The sequence below is a fragment of the Lutra lutra genome, chromosome 4 (genome assembly GCF_902655055.1).
Source record: "Lutra lutra chromosome 4, mLutLut1.2, whole genome shotgun sequence".
NCBI lineage: Eukaryota > Metazoa > Chordata > Mammalia > Carnivora > Mustelidae > Lutra > Lutra lutra.
In genome coordinates this window covers 1,678,765-1,696,451 of record NC_062281.1, presented here as the reverse complement: position 1 = coordinate 1,696,451, position 17,687 = coordinate 1,678,765, and the positions used below count along the sequence as shown (strand labels likewise).

The 17,687-nt window shown below is 66.2% G+C and overlaps 1 protein-coding gene across 5 annotated transcripts; it reads right to left on the bottom strand.

Annotated features, from left to right (window-relative positions):
* Positions 1-9,464: 9,464 nt before the first annotated feature.
* Positions 9,465-15,151, bottom strand: JRK (Jrk helix-turn-helix protein). 5 transcript variants are annotated; one of them, XM_047723982.1, is made up of 3 exons: positions 15,107-15,145; positions 13,813-14,457; positions 9,465-13,140 (listed from the first exon to the last, which is right to left on the bottom strand). In XM_047723982.1, exon 3 carries the CDS (start codon positions 12,698-12,700, stop codon positions 11,075-11,077), a length of 1,626 nt encoding a protein of 541 aa, XP_047579938.1. In that variant the 5' UTR covers positions 12,701-13,140; positions 13,813-14,457; positions 15,107-15,145; the 3' UTR covers positions 9,465-11,074. The 5 variants fall into 5 exon arrangements, with proteins under 5 accessions (XP_047579938.1, XP_047579941.1, XP_047579937.1 ...); XM_047723985.1 differs by lacking the exon at positions 15,107-15,145 and having other exon boundaries at positions 9,465-12,726; positions 12,823-13,140; positions 13,813-15,074; XM_047723981.1 differs by lacking the exon at positions 13,813-14,457 and having other exon boundaries at positions 15,107-15,151.
* Between the last annotated feature and the right edge of the window lie 2,536 nt (positions 15,152-17,687).

Below are 17,687 nucleotides of genomic sequence, written 5' to 3'. Positions count from 1 at the left end.
GGGAGTGGGTGAGAATGGAGACAAAAGTCTGCTGGGGCGCCTGGATGGCTCAGTCAGTCAAGCGTCTGACTCAATTTCGGCTCGGGCCATGATCTCAGGGGCCGAGAGACTGAGCCCGTCAGGCTCTGCGCTTCAGCGGGGAGTCTGCTTCTCTCTCCCTCTGGCTCTGCCCTTCCTCCTTCTCTCTCTATTAACAGATCTTAAAAAACAAAAACGTTAGTACCTGGGAGCACCAGTGTCCCCAGTGTCAGGAGTCCAACAGCCCAGCACACAGGGCAGGAGGGTGAGGCTCTAGAAGCTGCCGCAGAGTGTGAACAAGGGGGTGGTGTCCCCCTGCTTGTGTCCCTCACACTCGTGACCCTTGTCTGGGACCCCGTGTCCTCTTTGCCTAGCCTTGAGCTGTCCACGGCCTCTGCCACTGCTGCACCGCGACCCGGACTGCCTAGCCCTCCTCGCCGCTGGCTGTGGCCCCTTTCGGAGAGCCCTCGATGCATCCCCTGCACATCGCACGTATTGGGTCCTAAAGCTGTTAAATGTTCTGGAATTGGCTGGTGACGTGTTTGTCACCCCTTCAGGTCATGGCCCCTCAAGTGTCCCCAGTGCCCAGGAACATGGCATATGGTAGGCACAAAGCCTGTGGGGACGATGGGATGGAACCAGAGAGGGGATGGGGGGACCAGAGAACCAGGCCAAGGGGGCAGTGGAGACCCCAAGAGAAGCCCCAGGGCTCACTGGGGCCCAGATCTATGTGGCGACTCTGGGTGGTAGAAGGGGGGGACCTCCCAGGGTGGCACCAGGAGCCCCACGCAGCAGCACTTCTGTGCCGTCCGCTAGGAAGCGGGCACTGGGCCCCGAAGGCCAGCACCATCGGACGAGGCTGGAACGTGGGCATCTCTGGTTGGAACAGGGCACACTCTGCTCGCCCACACTAGTCCCATCGTGTCCCTTCTGCCCATGTGGCCATGGTCATCGGAGGCCGTGAGCTATCGATGGATGTTTTTATTTCCCATCTGCCCGGGGGACAAGGACACCTAATTCAGGGAGTGGAGCCAAGTCAAGCCCCTCACTGTGGCTCAGCATGCATATCACCAGAACTTGGGCTCTGGAAATTTCTGGGCTGTCTGAGGAAGTGAACTGCTCTGTGGAAGGGTGGCGACTGGCTGTGTGGTGCGGGCACGAGTGGCTTCCTTACTCCAGGTCCCGCACGCACCCCAAGGCTCCCGAGCCTGCTCTCCACCCCTGAGATTTTCTGGGGCCTGGTCTCTTGGTGGCTCAGGTAAATTCCAAGGGCAGGGGCCAGCCATGGACATGACCTAGGAGGCCGAAGGACTGTCCCTGCTCCCAGTGGGTGCCTGGCTGAGTGGATGCAGGGAACCCAGCTCCTCTGGCCTCAGGCTCCCGCCGGTAAAGGGGTGAGAATACTCACTCCACGGGTGTAGCAAGACGAGGGCCCGGCGCAGCCTGGTGCCCCCCGGGAGCAAAGCAGCAGTCCCGGCGGAGGGCACGCAAGAAGGCTGAGCGCACACTGTGAAGAAGCCCGGTGTCCGCTGGACCATCTGCAGCCTGCCAGCAACTCACCCTTCCTCTGGGCGCTTCTGCTCCCATTTCTAAGAGGGGGACACCTACAAGAGGACTGTGAGCCTGGGAGGTGACTGATAAGGACACGGTGTGAACTCTTGTTCTGAGTGGAGGGAAGGCGTGGCCCAGCTGTCCCCAGGGGTAAGGGAGACCACGCACAGTAAGTTCCAGAAGGGACAAAACCACAGCAGGCTGCTCGGTGAGAGCGAGAGGGTGGACGGGTGGACGGATGGATGGACGGGTGGATGGATGGACGGATGGACTGACGGATGGATGGGTGGGTGGAGAGCGGTGTGGGTAAGTGGGCGGGTGGAGACAGCGGCAGAGAAATCCCAAATCAGGGCCCCTACATTGCTCCCCACCCCCTCGTATGTGACTCAGGGGATCACCCAGGGCGGCCCCGACGGCGCTCAGAGTGGGGACAGAAAACGTGGGAGAGAGGCCCGTGGTGCCTTCAGTGCCTGCAGGCACGCTGGAGAAGACAGCTCGTGTGAGGGGACACTTGAAGTTCAGTAAACACGAGGGCCGTTTCACTGACCTGATCGTCTCAGCGGCAGTGGTGTGCGCGCATTTAATCCTCTGTCCTTGGGAAGTGGGGGACGTGGGTCTCCGTGCCGGGCAGCGTCCTGCATGAGCGACGGGTCGGGGGCTGTGGGCGTGCTCTCCCGTGTCAGGAATTGGGGGATGAGGCCGGCGGCAGGGGGTGAGAGAGGGCGCAGCGGCAGGACGCAGGACGGAGGCTGGCCCCGCCCCCGCCGGGCCCCTCGCTGCTGTTTTACTGTCTTATCTGTTTAATTTAACAATGAGGCACAGTGAGAGCCCATGGCCTCATTTTTCGAGCCACAAATAAGAGGAGATTCCTGGGTGCCCTCAGAGCTGCTGGCAACAGGCACGTCCCTGAGCTAGGAGGGTCTAGCTCTGGGGTCTGCACTCTGGGGTCACGGAAAAAAGCACTTTATTAAAATGACGGCCGCATGGAAAGGGGCAAAACGCCTTATTCAGGCAGGAAGAGGAAGTATGCTATGATGGCCCCAGGGACCCACCACCTCCCACACCTGCCTGCGGCCAGGGCCTCCCCCACCAGCTGCATGCCTCTCCCTGTTCCCCTCCCCCCAGTTCCCGCCAGGACCCCCCACCCTCGCCCTCTGCAGCAGCAGGGCCGCTGGGACCCGCAGGGGAGGGAGGACGTGGCTGGCAGAGAAGAGGAGGGAAGGGACAGCGCCGGCCGGTGGGGCAGGTGAGAATAAGGCTGATCTGGGGCAGGGCCGTGCCACGCAGGCTGCAGGCTGGGACCGCAGAAGGGGAAGGCAGGGAAGGGGACCTGCTGGGAGCAGGCAGGAGGAGCCGACTCTGCCAGGGAGAAGCCCCCCGTGGGCCGCACTGCAGCTGTCGGGGAGACTGGAAGGCCAGGTGAGCGCCAGGGTGGCCCCTCTGTGTGGGCCCATCCCGGCCCCAACACCCAGGCCACAGACAGTAGCTCAGTGGAGCTCCCCCTCCTCAGGGTCCAGGCTGGCCCCGGCCCCAGGCCCAGTGCCTTCCCTCCATGGCGTCCCGCTGCCCATCCGAGAACGTGGACCGGCTGAGGACACACCCGTCAGTAGGCAGATGTGCAGACTGTCAGGGGCCCGGACAGCCCTCTGCAGCCCCTGTCCCTCCAGGGTCCCACTGACTGGAGTAGTAAGCCCGTCACGCCCAGGGTGGGGGTAGTGGGGAGGTCCGCAACCCAGCCTAGAGCCCCGGGAGCCATGTGCTAGCTTCTGCAGGCCCATGGTCCACACTCGCCTCCACTCCTACTCCGACCCTACAGGGCAGGTGCCCACACCCCGCCTGGGTGACAGCCTCCTTCCTGCTCCTTGCTTCCCGCAGGAGAAGAGTCACCACCTTGTGTGCCTCCAGAACCCCGGCCCAGCAAGGTCATGGTCCACATCTTAAGGTGGACCTTGGGAAAAGGTCCCCGATACACGGGCCAGGCTGAGGGCAGCTCCTGTGGCATCAGATGGCCCGTCCGCTTGACCAGGGCTGGGGGTGTTGCGCAAAGAGTGGGCCTCAGTAGGGTGTCCCCACAGGATGCCCTGAGCGAACCCAGACCCAGAGGGGATGTTATCAAAGGCTGTACCCAGACACCAGGTGCCCACCAGGGCCAGCCCAGGCCAACCAGGACATGGGGTCCCCTTTGGGTCCCCCAGCCCAGCAGGGCCCAGACAGCGTAAAGCCAGAAGCCCTCGAGACTGAGAGGAGCGCCTCCAGCTGCTGGGGCTGGCCAAGGAGGCACTTACCCAGGAAAGCAGGGGATGGACACAGCCAGGCCTGCGACAGGGCCGGGCCCATCCAGCAGCTGCCTGAAGGAACATCTCGGGTCCCTCAGCCTCTGTGGCAGAGCAGGTGATGAGGCCGCTGGCCGGGCCCAGGCCATTGGCCCTACTGGGGGGCTTCTCCAGGGGTGGGTAGCCTGGTGACCTCTGTGCTCTGTGTCGGATGCTGGTGGGTCACAGCCACACGGGGCCCCTGCATCTGCTGGCGTGGGAACACCATAGCCAGCCCCACGGTCGTTATCCCAAGGCTCTCCTGCCCAGGCTCCCTCTTGTCCTTCCAAGGCTCCTCCAGTCCCTAAGACCCAGTCAACTCAGGTTCCCCAGGCACAGGCCATCTCCCAGATTCCGCCTCTCCCAGAGTCCCTGCTGTAGACTGAAGGGTCTCCGTCCTGGGGTCACCAGCTAGCCAGGTGAAGGTGTCCCTCGTTCCCTGGACGTGGAGCTGCCACACCCCAGGGGGGTTCCCTGACGGGGACAGGCACGGAAGGTGTCCAGGTAGATGCCAGAGCAGTGAGGGGAAGGGCTGGGTGGGAGGCAGCCCAGAGACCACCCTCTCAGGTCACCATGACCCCACCTGCTGGGTCTCAAGTGTCCTGTCTGTCCTGCTGGGCCGCCACCCTACCTGGGGGCTGCTCCTGCTGGGGCACAACCTCCCCGAGTCGTGGTCTGCCTACAAGGTCCCACTCCCAATTGCGGCCAGAGAACTCCTACACACCCTCCCAGGCCCACTTCCAAGCTCACCAGCTCCATGAAGCCTGCTCAGTTCCCCCAGGCCTTTCCCGCAACCCCAACCTTCTGCTCACTGTCTTGAGGGCTCCCTCTTTCAGGCTCCGTTCATGCTGGTCACCTCTGTCCCACCAGGCAGGCAGCCCCTGGGGCACAAAAAGCCTCAGTAAAGGCCGGATAAATGAGTAAAGGCCCTGAACGTTGCTGGGAGAGCCAGCTTTCCGCACACAAAACCGTCCCAGGCTCCCGCCGGCTCCCAAGTGCACGTGGGCTCAGGCGGAAGGACACGGCCCCCACTTCCCAGACAAGCATTCAGCTGGAGCCCTAACTTGGTTTGGCTCCTCTCCCTCCTGCCTCCCCGGGGGTCTCTGGGACTGAAAGGTCGATGCACACATGGCCCCGAGGACCAGATGGCCAGAGCTGCACCTCCCGTGCCGTGGGTCCCAGCCGCGGAAGCCAGCCCTGGGCTCTACCAGATCGCTCAGCCTTGCTGAACGTCCCTCCGTGCCAGCCCAGCGCAGGGTCTGGTAAGGAAGAGCCTGTCCCGGCCTCTGGGAGCTCACCAGTGTAGACGGATGGCCACGGATGTAGACGCAAGGGTCCTGGGAGCACACTCAGCATCAGGCTGGAGAGCGAGCACTGGGTGGGGAGGAGGCAGCCCGCGCCGCTGGGGTCTGCGCCGCTGGGGTCTACCGCGCAGGGCCAGCCCACCCTGCCTGCCCCTGCTTAGATGGGGCCCCTCCCCTCGGAAGCTCCCTTCCCGGGTCTCCCCTTGAGCCTGGCAGTCTGGAGGCCGGCGCCTCCCACCTTGCTCCAGCTGCCTGACTGCCCAGGAGCTGCCGGGAAAGGACGAGGCCCGTGCTGTGGGTGGTGCGGGGCTGGTGTCCGCAGACACCGAGGTGAAGATGGGGCGTGGGGGGCCCCGCGGGAAGAGAGCGCGGGAAGCACCCACCGCCCTGTGTGGGCACCCACGCAATACGCTTCTGCACCGCAGACAGACCAAGCTCTCTAAGGCAAGTTTACTGAGCAAGGTCAATGTGAAATGAGTCCGCGTGCCCGGAAGTGCCATGCGGCCCGATGAGGCCCTGGTGAGGGCAGGGTCCTTCCCCGCTCCTGGGCGCTTCCCAGTGGCTGGAAGCAGTGCCGGCCTCTAACAGAAGCCCGGCCCCGAGGAGCCGCCCGCTTGCCGCTGGCTGCCGCTGCCGCTGCCGCCTCTGCTCTGCGGGAGGAGCCGAGGTCCGGAGCCTCGGTGCAAATCGCCTCAGGGCTCGACTCTGATTTCCGCGGCGGGGACCACGCTGCAGAGCTCAGTGAGGGCCAGGGAGGCGAGGCGGGTCCGCGTGCTGAGGGTCCCTCGTCTTTCTGTCCCTCCGTTCGCTCGAGGCTTTTCCACGAAGCATCTTCGACCGTAGCCCTTGATCTAACAGATTTGTTCGCTACTTTTGGGTTTTCTCCGGCTCGGCTGCTCTCACGGCGACCGGAATGCCCTTGGGATGTGCCCGTGCGCACCTCCTGCCGGAGACCATTCCGGTGTGGCTGCACACAGGGCACATCTGTCAAGGTGACGAGCCCAAGACCACCACTTCAGGGACCGGTACGCCTCCTGGAGACGTGGCGGCTGCACCCGGGGGGCGGCTGGTTAAGCTTCTGGCTCTTGGTTTCGACTCAGGCTGTGGTCGCAGGATCGTGGGATGGGGCCCCACGCCCGCTCCGTGCTGGGCAGAGTCTGCTTGCGACGCTCTCCCTGCCCCGCCTGCCCCTCCTCACTCTAAAATAATCGGTTGCAAGAGCAGCGGCGGCTGCCACCAGAGGGAAGGGCAGCGGGGGGGCTGGCACCCGTCACCCAAGGTGTCCGAGGCCAGCGCACAGAGTGCAGACGCCTTTACCGGGGCTTTGCTCTGAGCGGATTTGGTTTACCGTCTGGGTCACTTGCTCTGAGCCCTAAGAACTTCCTTTAGCATTTCTCGGAAGGAAAGCGGCGAACTCTGTGAGCATCTGGAAACCGCGTGCACCCACCTTACTCTGAGAGAGCTCTGGAGGCCGAGTCCTGGCCGTGGGCTTCCTCTGCGCACTCAGACCCCTGCCCCTTCTCGGACACCAGCCCCACCGGGCACGCTCGGGGTGGGGACGGCTTTCCCTGTGTTCCCGACTCTGTGGATCGCGGTGGTGGTCCCGCTGGAGCTCACCGGCCTGCTGGTTTGCAGACGAACGTGGGGATTTTTCAGGCCCCGTTTGAGTACTTTTTCTGTTCCTTTCTGCCTCCTGGAGCTCTGGTGGTGCAGACGTGGGTGTCCCTGCATCGCGCGGTCACCTGGACCTCCAGGTCAACCGAGGTCACGGGTTCTTCCTCCAGCTCACGTGGCTGCCGGGTCACTCAGGAGCTCTTCACTTTGGTTCTCGCACTGGTCAGCTCTGGAATCCCCACTTGGTTCTTCCGGGCGTGGTAACTGTCATCTTCCCAGTGATGCTGTGGCGCGCCACCGCCAGTCTCTGCCTTTGCTCCTTCCCGTTCCGTGTTGACCCGTGCTTCCCTCCACCGTGTGTAGACTGGCCAAGTTCAAGTCGCTTCTGTTAAACCCAGCCCCCGGCGGTTCTGCGGCCCACTGCTCTCTCGCCGGTCTGAGCCACACCCGTTTCTTTGCATGTTCACGTGGGAAGCGGGTCACTTCAGGGAGCGTGCTGCCACAGTTCTGGGTCCTGCCCACCCCGCCGGGTCGCGTTACTATTATCCTGTTGCTTACTTTGCTGGTGCTGGGCTGGGGAGGGGGCTGGGGGGAGGTGCTTGTCCCAGTCCCCACAGCCCCTGCTCCGGCCTCCCTGGTGCCTCCCAGGGGTACAGCCTGGGGCTGGCCCACAGCCACCCTGCAAGGACAGCGGCTCCGTGAAGCTGCTGGACTGTGTTCCCCGCCCACACCGGCCCCTTGCTGGCTGACACTGACCACTCCAGCTCTTCCAGTCCTGCCCTGGGCATAAAGGCTTCAGAGCCTAACCCGAGCAAACCCAGTTCCTTCGGAAGAACAGCTCCTGAGATCAGCGTTGGGAGATCTTCCCTGCCCCACAGCCAGCCCGCAGCTCTGCGGCAAGCCAAGTCCGTTCTTCCGTGGCGGGGAGGCGCCCGGGCCACGGCCTGCCTCTCCCCTGGAAAACACCTTTGAGCCCCAGTGCTGGGAGCGGGGACGCCACTCGTCTCCGACAGCTCTGGGGGCAGCCGTCCCAGGTCTCCCGGGTTGGAGTCCGTGTGGAGCCCCCACCCATGCGTCCAGACCACCACGGGCTGCCGGCCTCCATCCTCCACACACCGGGCCCTCCCGATCAGTGTCCGCCGTGGCCTCAGAGGAGGGCTGAGGCCAGAGCGTGGCTGTGGAGAGAGCGAGGTGGAGGGAGGCAGGGGACCTGACCCGGCTTTCCCGAACGGCACCTTGGTGTGCACGCTCCCCTCCCCAGCCACACTGTCCAGACGCTCTGGTGGCCAGTGGGGCCTGTGAACCGGGGCCCCGCCCAAAGGCCCGGAGTGGAAATGCTGTGCGTGGCGGCGGAGGGGCTGCTCAGAGGAACTGTGCTTCCTGCGGCTGAGGCTGGACGCAGCAGACACCCGCGTGGGACCTGAACAGCCCTGAAACACGAAATGGGTCCCAAGCAGCAGAGGAGCCTGGCTCCCTGTGTCGCGCTGCCTCACCACCCTGGGTCACCCTCCTGGACTTGCGGGCCAGGCCTGAGGCAGGCAGGAACCATTCTCTTTCCCGCCCTCGTGGACCCGCGAACAGCCCCACGCCACCTTCCACCCCCACCGTGTTCAGCCTCCCCAGCGGCTTCCTGCCCTTGTCGGTAAACCCGTGCTCTCCGGAGGCAGGACGGGGGCCTCATCTGATCACCCCCCAGCCTGGGCCGCGCACAGTGCCTGGCACACGGCGGGCAGGGAACACATGCCACACTCTGCGCTAAGTGACGCGTGGCGTGGGAGCGCACCCCCACCGCGAGAGAGCCCGCCGAAGCTGGCAGCCGTGCCACCACCTTCCCACAGCGGCTCAGGCTGGCCCTCGGAGGTGGCAGCAGCGGCGTGTCCCGTTTCCCCTAAATTCTGCTTCCCGTGCACCCAGGCTCCAGCGAAAGCACGCAGACTGCATGGCCGCCTACCCCTGCCTCTACCCCATTCCTCCAAGGCCACATCTGACTCTGGGGCCCTGAGCTGCCTCCTGAGGCTCCACCTTCTGACCCAGGAAAGACCAGCCAAGAGTGGGGCAAGCACGTCTGCAAGGGACGGCGGAGCTTCCCAGATGCCGCACCAGTGGACCCCACCGCCAGAGCTCTGGGCCAAGTACTCGTGGGGGATGTGGAGCCCAGGCCTCCTAAAGGTGCCTCAGTGGTGACCGGAGATGAAGGGAACACTGGTCCCACCCGGCTCTGATTTCACATCCAGCCTAGTTAGGCTCCACCCAGAATTGCCTGGGAAAAAGGATTCTGAGGTGAAAGCATCCTGACCGCCCCAGCCTGGGGGGCCAGAAGTGCCGAGCACAGTGGCTAGGGGTCCTCTTGGAGGGCAGGAGGCGTCCCATGCGCCTGCAGAGGTCTCTGGCAGGCGCATGGGACGGTGGGACGGGTGGAGGTGCTCACCGGACGGCCTCGCTGGACCCTGGGCTCTGCCAGCGCCTGCTCGTGGCCCCACAGCCGGCTGCAGCCCAGGGCCCCACACTCCGCCAGCAGAGGCCACATGAGCAGCGTGCTGCCCGTGGGGGGGCACGGGAGGCCAGACCCCGCTCTGCCCCAGAGCCTCCCGAGCGGCATGGGGGCTCAAGTAGGCGCTGTGCTCTGTGGCTGCTTCTGGAAGGAGCACAGACACCCCTTAGACCGTCGGTGACAAGCGTTTATTGGGTGACCGCAAAACAGCCAGGATGGGGGCACGAATCCACAAGCTGATGGAACAGAGCCTCCGCAGGGGATCCAGGCGCCCCCCCCTCCATGTCCTGCCCCTCCAGCTGCACCCGCCGGCAAAGTCCTGTTCAAGAAGCACGCCGGGCTGCGGGGGAGAGCTCCTCGGCATCCGGCCACCTTTCCGGGCTGCCACCACGGCCACCGAGGCGAGGGCAGGTGCTGCAGGGACTCCCGACACCTCACCGCAAGCAACTGTCCTTCGACGACGCGGTCTGCCGTGGCAGCCAACAGCAGGGCTGCAAAGGTGTCACTCCCGGCCCGGGAAGGAAAGGGCGTGGAGGCAGCACAGCCCTGAGGCCACCGGGCCGGAGATCAGGGCGCTCCGAGAACAGCCTGGCTGGGTCGCGGTCTCCGCCCGCGTGTAGAGCAGGAAGCGCGCTGGTCCACAGGCAGCTGCCTCGCTTGCACGTGGGAAGACGCGCACGCAGCACACGAGCGGCCTGCGAACCCCACACCGTGTCCCTCGCTGCTGGTGGGCGCCCCAGCAGATGTGGGAACGAGAACCAGCAGGCGGCCGGGCAGCAAGGCCGACCCGAGGGCGCAGTGGTGAAGAAAACAGAGTCGCAGCCCCAACGTGCACGCACAAGGAGGGTGCGCTGCCGTCCCGGGCCACGGGCAGTCCTGGCTCTGGGCCAGGCCGGGCCACGGGGAGCCGGCGGTGGGCCACGGCGGGCGCGAACTTCCAACCAAGCCGTGCAGCCGGCTCCTCCCTGCCGGGGTACAGAGGCGCGAACAGCGAACGCAGGGGTTCAGATGCGGCCGGAAATCCAATCAGCTCCTTCTACGCCGGGTGGTGAGCGGAGGCCTAAATCTCATTTTTGAACGCCTCGGCGAAACTCGGGGACAGGCAGGTGGTGAGCGTGACCTCCCACGGACGAGGATCGGACCTCGGAGTGGACTTGGCACCAGGATGCTAGACACGCCCGTGGTGTGCCACGGGCCCCCTGGGGCAACAGATGGTCCGGGGGGGGAGGGGGAGGACAGTCCTGCTTGTCTTAGGGGAAGGGGCTCTGCCATGCCAACCCCGCATGTGGCCCCCACGTCCTGGAGTCCCGACCCCAGGGCTAAGGCCTCCTGGCAACACTGAGGAACTTCCAAGAAGAGGCTGGCATGGTTAAATGAGTTCATGGCTGATGGGAAAACCGCCACCTATAAGCCAGGAGCAGCCTCGACCCAGCCCCAAGGGGAGGACAGGGTGGGCCCAGGGCAATGCCAGCCCCAGGCTGGCTTTCCTCGTCCTGGACAGACAGACAGCTCCACCCACGCACACAGCAGGGCTCAGCCGGCGAACACGAGCCCCGACTCTGCCCGGCTGGGCCCCCGCTTCCATTCATGGGACGCGGGGTGGGCTTCAGGTGTGGGCGACCCAGCCGGAGTGGCCGCTCACACTCGCGGGCCAGGACAGAAAACACGGCAAGCCCGCGATGAAGCAGATGATGGGGACGGGCCGCCCCGCGCAGCCGAGCACACACCCCGACCGCTGCGACCTCCTAGACACGCTCCAGCCGCAGGCGAGGGCCGCGCGGACGTCAGTGCTCAGTGGCTGCAGAGGAGCAGGGCAGAGTGGAGGCCTCCTGCGGGGCCTCGAGTTTGACCACGGCCCTGAGGGCGCCGCGCCGCCACCTCACCTGCCTCTGCCTGGCGAACACGGAGCGCAGCGCGCGCAGCTGCCCCACCTCCTGTGCCGTGAAGCAGGGCTGCCCCTCGGCGAAGCGGACCACGGCGTCGAAGGACGAGGCTGCCTGCTCCCAGGCCGCCTCGTCGCCGTCCTTCTTGGCGAGCTCCAGGCTCCCTGCGCCCAGGGCCGGGCCTTCTCCGACCGCGTGTCCAGGCCTGCCCCGCTCGGCTGCCGCGGCCTGGGGAAGCCGGCTGCCAGGGCGGGCTGGGGCCTCCGTCCCCAGCTCCAGAATGTGCGCGAAAGTCTGACCGTGAGGCTTCACTCGGAGGCGCTCCGGCTCCTCCTCAGAGGACGAGCCCTCGGCGAACATGGCCGCCGGCCACAGCTTCCTCCAGGCCCGGCTGAAGACGTCGCCGGGCACGGCGCTCCAGGCGCAGGCCACGTTGAAGACGGCGTCATTCATGCCGTAGCGGGGGTGGCAGGCCTGCAGCGGGACGGGGGGGTTAACGAAGTGTCTCATGAAGTCCCTCCGGATGCCCTGGTCCATGGGCTGCAGCAGCGACGTGACGCTGGCGGGCAGGAAGACGGTGAAGATGTTGCCGGAGGCCAACTCGGCCTCCCGCGGGCGGGCGCGGGCGTTGTCCAGCAGCAGAACGGCTTTGCCATCCTCGGGCAGACCGGCCGCCCGGAAGTGCTCCTTCACTGACGGGACGAAGATGTGATGGAACCAGTCGGAAAAAATCTCCTTGTCCACCCATGCGTTCCCTTGGGCCTTGTAGGCGACGGGCAGCTGCTGGATGCCCCCGAAAGCCCGGGGACCACCGCCCTTGCCGACCACCAGGGGCTTGATCTTGTGGGAGCCGGTGGCATTGGCACACATGAGGACGGTCAGCCTGTCCTTGCTCTGCCTGACGCCGGGCACCGCCCCACCTTCCAGGCTGGGACTGGGCAGGCACCGCCAGAAAAGGCCGGTCTCGTCGGCGTTGTACACCTGCTCGGGGGACAGGCCGTGCTCGGCCGTCAGGCTCCGGAAGAAGCCGCAGAACTGCTCGGCGGCTCGGCGGTCGGCCGCCTGTTTCTCGCCGGACGCGTCCGGCTTCTTGATGCCGTGCCGGGCCTTGAAACGCCAGAGCCACCCGCCCGAGAACACGCAGGGCTCCGTCAGCTGCATCTGCTCGTAGAAGTCCTTGGCCTTCTCGATGAGCATGGGGCCCGACACGGGCACGCCCTCGGCCCGCTTGCCCAGGAACCACTGGTACAGGGCGCGGTCCAGGTGCTCGAGCTTGGGCGTGTGCAGGGTCCGCCGCCGCTCCGCCGCCGCTCCAGACGCCGAGCTGGCGAAGAAGTGCAGCAGCCGCGCCTTGTGGGCCCTGATGTCGTACAGGGTGGACATGCCCACGTTGTACTCCTGCATCAGCACCTTCCTGCTCTCCCCCTTCTCCAGGCGCGCGCAGATGTCGATCTTCTCCTTCAGGGTCAGCACCACCCTCTTGCGCTTCTCCCCTGGGCTCCGCCCCGCAGCCTGCTTGGAGGCCATGGTGGGCGGTGGCTCGTCCCCGGGAGCTGGGGAAGAGGGAGGACACGCGTGGCCGGGGGTGGGGGGGACGGGGAGTCCCGGCAGACTCCTTGCCTCCCCTCCCCCTTCCTCCGCTCCCTCACCTGCCGGTCCTGTTCCACGGACCCCGGGCCACCATGAGCCCCAGTTCCTCCTGTGGTCCGCCCTCCAGTGCTAGCGACGTGGCCACCTCCCGGCCCCTCTGCAGGAGAGACGACTAGTGTCACACTGCCCCGGATGTGTCCACACAGTTGGAACCTCTGGTCTTCTCTGAGGGGGACGGTGACCGCTCCCACCTTCAAATGTGGAGCTTAGAGAGTACAGGGGTCCCAGGAGCGCGGTTCCGATGAATCGAGGCAGCACTGTCTGTGCTGCGGCTGCCCCTCCGGGCGCATGCGCTGTCTCCCGCCGTGCTCTAGGAACTGGAAAGCAGAACGGGGAAGAAAGAACGTTACGGGCCGCGGGCCTGGGCCCCTGCCAGCGTCCGCTCACTACTTCAGGCAAGCTGCAGCAGAAACCACCACGTCACGGGGGCGACCACACGAGAGCTGGCCCGAGGGACGCGGCACCCAGGAGGCTACCCAGCTGGGCACACGGGCTCTTTCCAGTGACCTCTCAGTCACCACGGCTCCCTCAGGCTGCACAACTCCATTCTCTCCTGACCCTTTCCCGAACACCCCGCCCCGCCCTGTGCCGCTGGGCAGACTCGGAGGGCAGAGAACAGGCATCCGTGCTGGATCCTTCCGGAATCAAACCCTTGCCGCGCTTCTCCTGCTAAGACACCCACCTCCTCCATCCTGGGAGGAGCCAAGGGCTGCTGCCCCGACAGTGCCCGGCCCTGTAGGCCTACTCCGTGCAGGGTCTGCTGGGCTGCTCCTGTCTTCTCCCTCCCAGCCTGCGTCCCCTCACTGCCTTCATGACTGGGCCCGTTCCGCACCGCCCCGCCCCGCCCAGGAGACAGCAGATCGCTGGGGCGACAGCTACAGCCAGCTCGCAGCTGGACACCCCGTCTCCCCACCCGCCTGCCGCCCAAGCCCTCATTCTGGCGGTGCCCCCCCGCCTCGCACAGATGCTGAGGCCACAGCACTGCTCACAGGCGCCGCGTGGAAACGGAGCTCCGCGAGAGCTCGACTGGAGACCATCGCCGTTAATTCAAATGTGGCGAGAGCTCCACGGACCGACTCTAGGCCCGTCGCCTGCCAGCTCCGGGCACATTCTCCCCTGCGGGCCGGCCTCCGGGTGTGCGGGCGCGGTGCCGCTCCTCCAGGGCCTGCCTTGGTCCCAGCTGCGTGAGTGGACTGCCCGGCCGCGGGGAGCAGAGGGAAGTAAAGGCCACCGCGAGCACAGCAGCGAGGGGGAGGGAACCTCCGGGAAGGCCTCCGGCAGGCTCTGCCCCTGACACCGAGGTTCTGGACGCTTCCTGTCCCCGACGAGCAGGTGTCCGCGAGGTGTGCGCGGAACGACATCCGCCAGCTGGAGGCACGTGGGCCCCGCAGGACGCAACTACTGTGAAAACCGAGACTCGGATACCCTGACGCTCTGAAGCACTTTCTCAAGCCGAAAGGGCACCCGGTGCAGCACTCGGGGCCTCTCGCCGTGACTTCAACGTAAGCACCAGGCGGAGGCCTCGGGAACACGGACGGTCATATATACCCTCTGGGCCCGAGGGACAGACGACACAGGCGGGCGGAGAGGGCCGGAGGCGAGGAGGGCGGCCGCTTCGCACCTGCTCCCGGTTCCTGCGAGGATAAGCCCTGACCTGAGAAGAGCCCGAAGGACTCGGGCCGCGGAGGCGGAGCCACAGTGGGGGGGCGGGGGGGCCACGAGAGAGAAAATCTAAAGAAAACAAGTAATTTGGAGACTGAGGCGGACGCGGGAAGACTCCAGGGGCAAGGAAAGCGTGTGCACCGGGAGGGGGCGCGGCCCGCTGGGGGGGGGGGGGGGGCGCGGCCCGCTGGGGGGGGCGCCGGGACGTGGCGGGTTCTGGGGAGGGCCCGGGGCGGGGCGTCAGCGGACGCGGTTCCGCCCACAGCGCAGGTGCGGTGCCTCCGCGGGACCCCGGGGCGCGTAGACGAGGCGAGCTTTCGGGCCGGCGCGTTTGGAAAGCGTCTCGCCCCCGGGGCCTCCGTCGGGGGGCAGCAGCTCGGCCCGGGGCGCAGCACACACCGCAAAGGGAAAGAGAAAAACCGGGCAAGTCCCCGTCCGGCAGGTCCCGGGGCGGGGACCCGCGGGGACCCCGTGACCCACCCCCTCCGCCGGCGGGGCCCCGAGCGTCTGCGAGCGGCGGCACGACCAGGCCCGGCGGCGGCGGGGCTGGGACGGGAGGAGGCTCCGCCCGGAGAGCACACACTGCGCGGCGCCCGTCCCCCCGGCCCGGCCCCCACTCACCTGCGGACCCGGGCCGCCGCCGCTGCCGCCGCCGGAAGTGCCTCCCGTCCGCGCCTGGCCGCCTTTCCCGGGCCACTTCCGGGACGCTCTAGGCAGCCCGGAGGACTGACTCGGCCTCTCGGTGGTGCGGGCAGCCGGGCGCTGCGGCGCGGGAGGGCGGGGCCCCTGCGCGCGCACCTGCCGACCCGGCTCACCTGCCCGCGGGGCGCACCGGCCCGGGAGTCGCGGGTCTTGTGCGAGTGGATCCCCGAGCTGAAGGGCGCGGGACTCCTGCGGTCCCGGGCCAGAGCTGGCAGGGGCGCGGTGATGCGGCCCCTTGCGTTAGTGAGATGCGGTGGCCCGAGGGTTTCCTTCCCGCTGAGAGAAACGCACACCCCGGAGAGGGAAAAAGGAAAACCGTCGGGTCCCCGTCCGGCAGGGGCCTGGGCCCTACTCGCTGGGGCTTTGTGCACACCTGATGTGCGGGCTTCGGATGCGGACGCGGGGCCCCTGTTCGGACCTGGGCCGTCCTGAGCTGAGCTCGTAGGGGACCTGGGGATGCGATGAATGTGGTCTGCGTGCGGGGCGGGCGGGAGTCTTTGGAGCCCGGAGTCCAGCCCCGGCGCTGAAGGTGCCCGCACGTCCACACCCCTATCCCCAGCAAGCTAGGAGGCGGGGGTGCGGAGGGGCAGTATGGTCACGGCGTCGGGTAGGTGGGAGGGAGGAGGGCCCCGTTGGGGAAGGCGACTTGACGGGCAGAAGGAGGAGAGGCGATGGGACAAGGGACGGGGGTCGCAGTGCTGCTTGGTAGTGAGCCGAGGGAGGCGCACCTGCCTGGAGACTCTGCGCCCTGCGCGTTATGGCCCTGCCGCCAAGTGGCTCTTTGTTGCAGCCGGGGACAGGGACGAAGACAGTTCCACAGCCCCCTCCACTCCACTCCCTTTCTTCCCGGACTCCCCCAGATGCTGTGTCCCCAGGCCCTCCTTCCAGCTCTCCGCGGAGGGTTCCTGCGGCCTGGGCTCCCTCCTTGGCTCTCCCCTCTCTAGCACACCCACTCCTCGGGTGACCACCCCTCTCTGCGCAGAAGGAGCGCCAGGGGCCGCTCTGGAGAACCTTCCCAGCATGTCCTGGGGCAGCACCTCACGCCCAGCCTTTCGAGGCCTGAGCTCGGAACACGGCCCAGCCTTGCCCCATCCGCGCACCCCCATCCCGGTGAGTGGCACTGTCCTCTTTGCCTTCACTCGGCCAAAAATTCAGTCATGCTTAACCCATGCTTAGCCCTGATTGACCAGGAGCTCTGCCCAGCTCTGCCCTCCCCATCCGTGCCCCATCTGACCTCCTGGCACCCACAGCTGCTCTCTCCCTGGCCTTAGCCCCCCCCCACCCCCCCCACCCCCCCGGCCTCCTTGCTTCTGTCTCTGCCCCACATCAGCCATCTGCTGCTGTGTGATGGAACACCCCAGACTCAGCGGCTTGAAATGAATCATCTTGCTGCACCTGGTTCCGTGGGTCAGGAATCTGGAGGTGCTAGGAGCAGATATGCTTGCGGGAGGAGAAAACTGGGGGCACTGAGCACCCTCTCCTGGGGCATCCTAACGGCCCCACAGGAAGGCTGGCTCTGTCCCCGTGGGAGACTCTCTGCTGCCACCTCATGGACATGGGATTACATGCACCTCCCAGAGCCTACATGCAGCAGCAGCAGGGGCCTGGGGTTTGACCCCCCCCCAGATGCACCGGGCTCCCCCAGAGGCTCCCATCATCACTCTGGGACTCTTGGGCCACATCTCCAGGTCTGAGCCCACGCTGACAGAGAAGAGAGGGTCAGAAAGAGGATGAGAAGGAAGAACTTGTGTCTCCTGGGAGCGGCCACTGATGACTCTCCCTCCTTACCCCCCATTGCACAGGACCCAGTCCCCAGGCCACAGCTGCTCCCCATCACAGCTCCCCATCCCTGTTCACAACCAGAGTGGCCTTGTGGGTGTCAGTCTGAGCCGATCACCGCCCCCATCTCTGGCATCCCAGTGGGCTCCGCAGAACGGTCCCCAGCAGGCCATGCCACATCTGGCTCGAGCTGTCCCCTCCAGGCCCCGCACAGTAGCCCCTTCCAGGTGTGCTGTCCCTCAGCCCACAGGCCTCCACCTGAAGGCAGGACCGGAAGCAGCAGAACCACTCACCCAGATCCTGGAGGCCTCGGGTGGGGAAACCTCACCATCCAGTCCCCAGAGCGGGGCGGGGCGGGGGGGGGTTGGCTCCAGCCTGGGGGTGCTTGTGAATTCCACAGCCTCTGGCAGAATGGCAGCACTACCCACGTGGACCGGGTGTCCTGGGCTCCCTGACCTCACTCCAGGACGGAGGAGAGGCGACTGGAGATGAGGGACAGCTCTAAGAGGCACCAGCCCCTGCAGGGGGCTGGAATGCAAGGCCAGAGACAGGAGGAGGGATGGGTTTGGGGCAGAGACACCGATGGCACGTAGGACACCTTCGTGAGAACCAGGACGAGGGCCCTTCTCTGGGGTTCAAGGCCCTTCCCAGAATTTGAGTTGGACGGGCACCCAGGCTGGCAGTAGGCCGAGGGAGCTTGGCCCGGGTGAACCGGGGGTGA

What these genes read in the sequence shown, in the direction of transcription:
- JRK (XM_047723981.1), bottom strand. Translation starts at nt 12,700, where the DNA reads ATGGCCTCCAAGCAGGCTGCGGGGCGGAGCCCAGGGGAGAAGCGCAAG.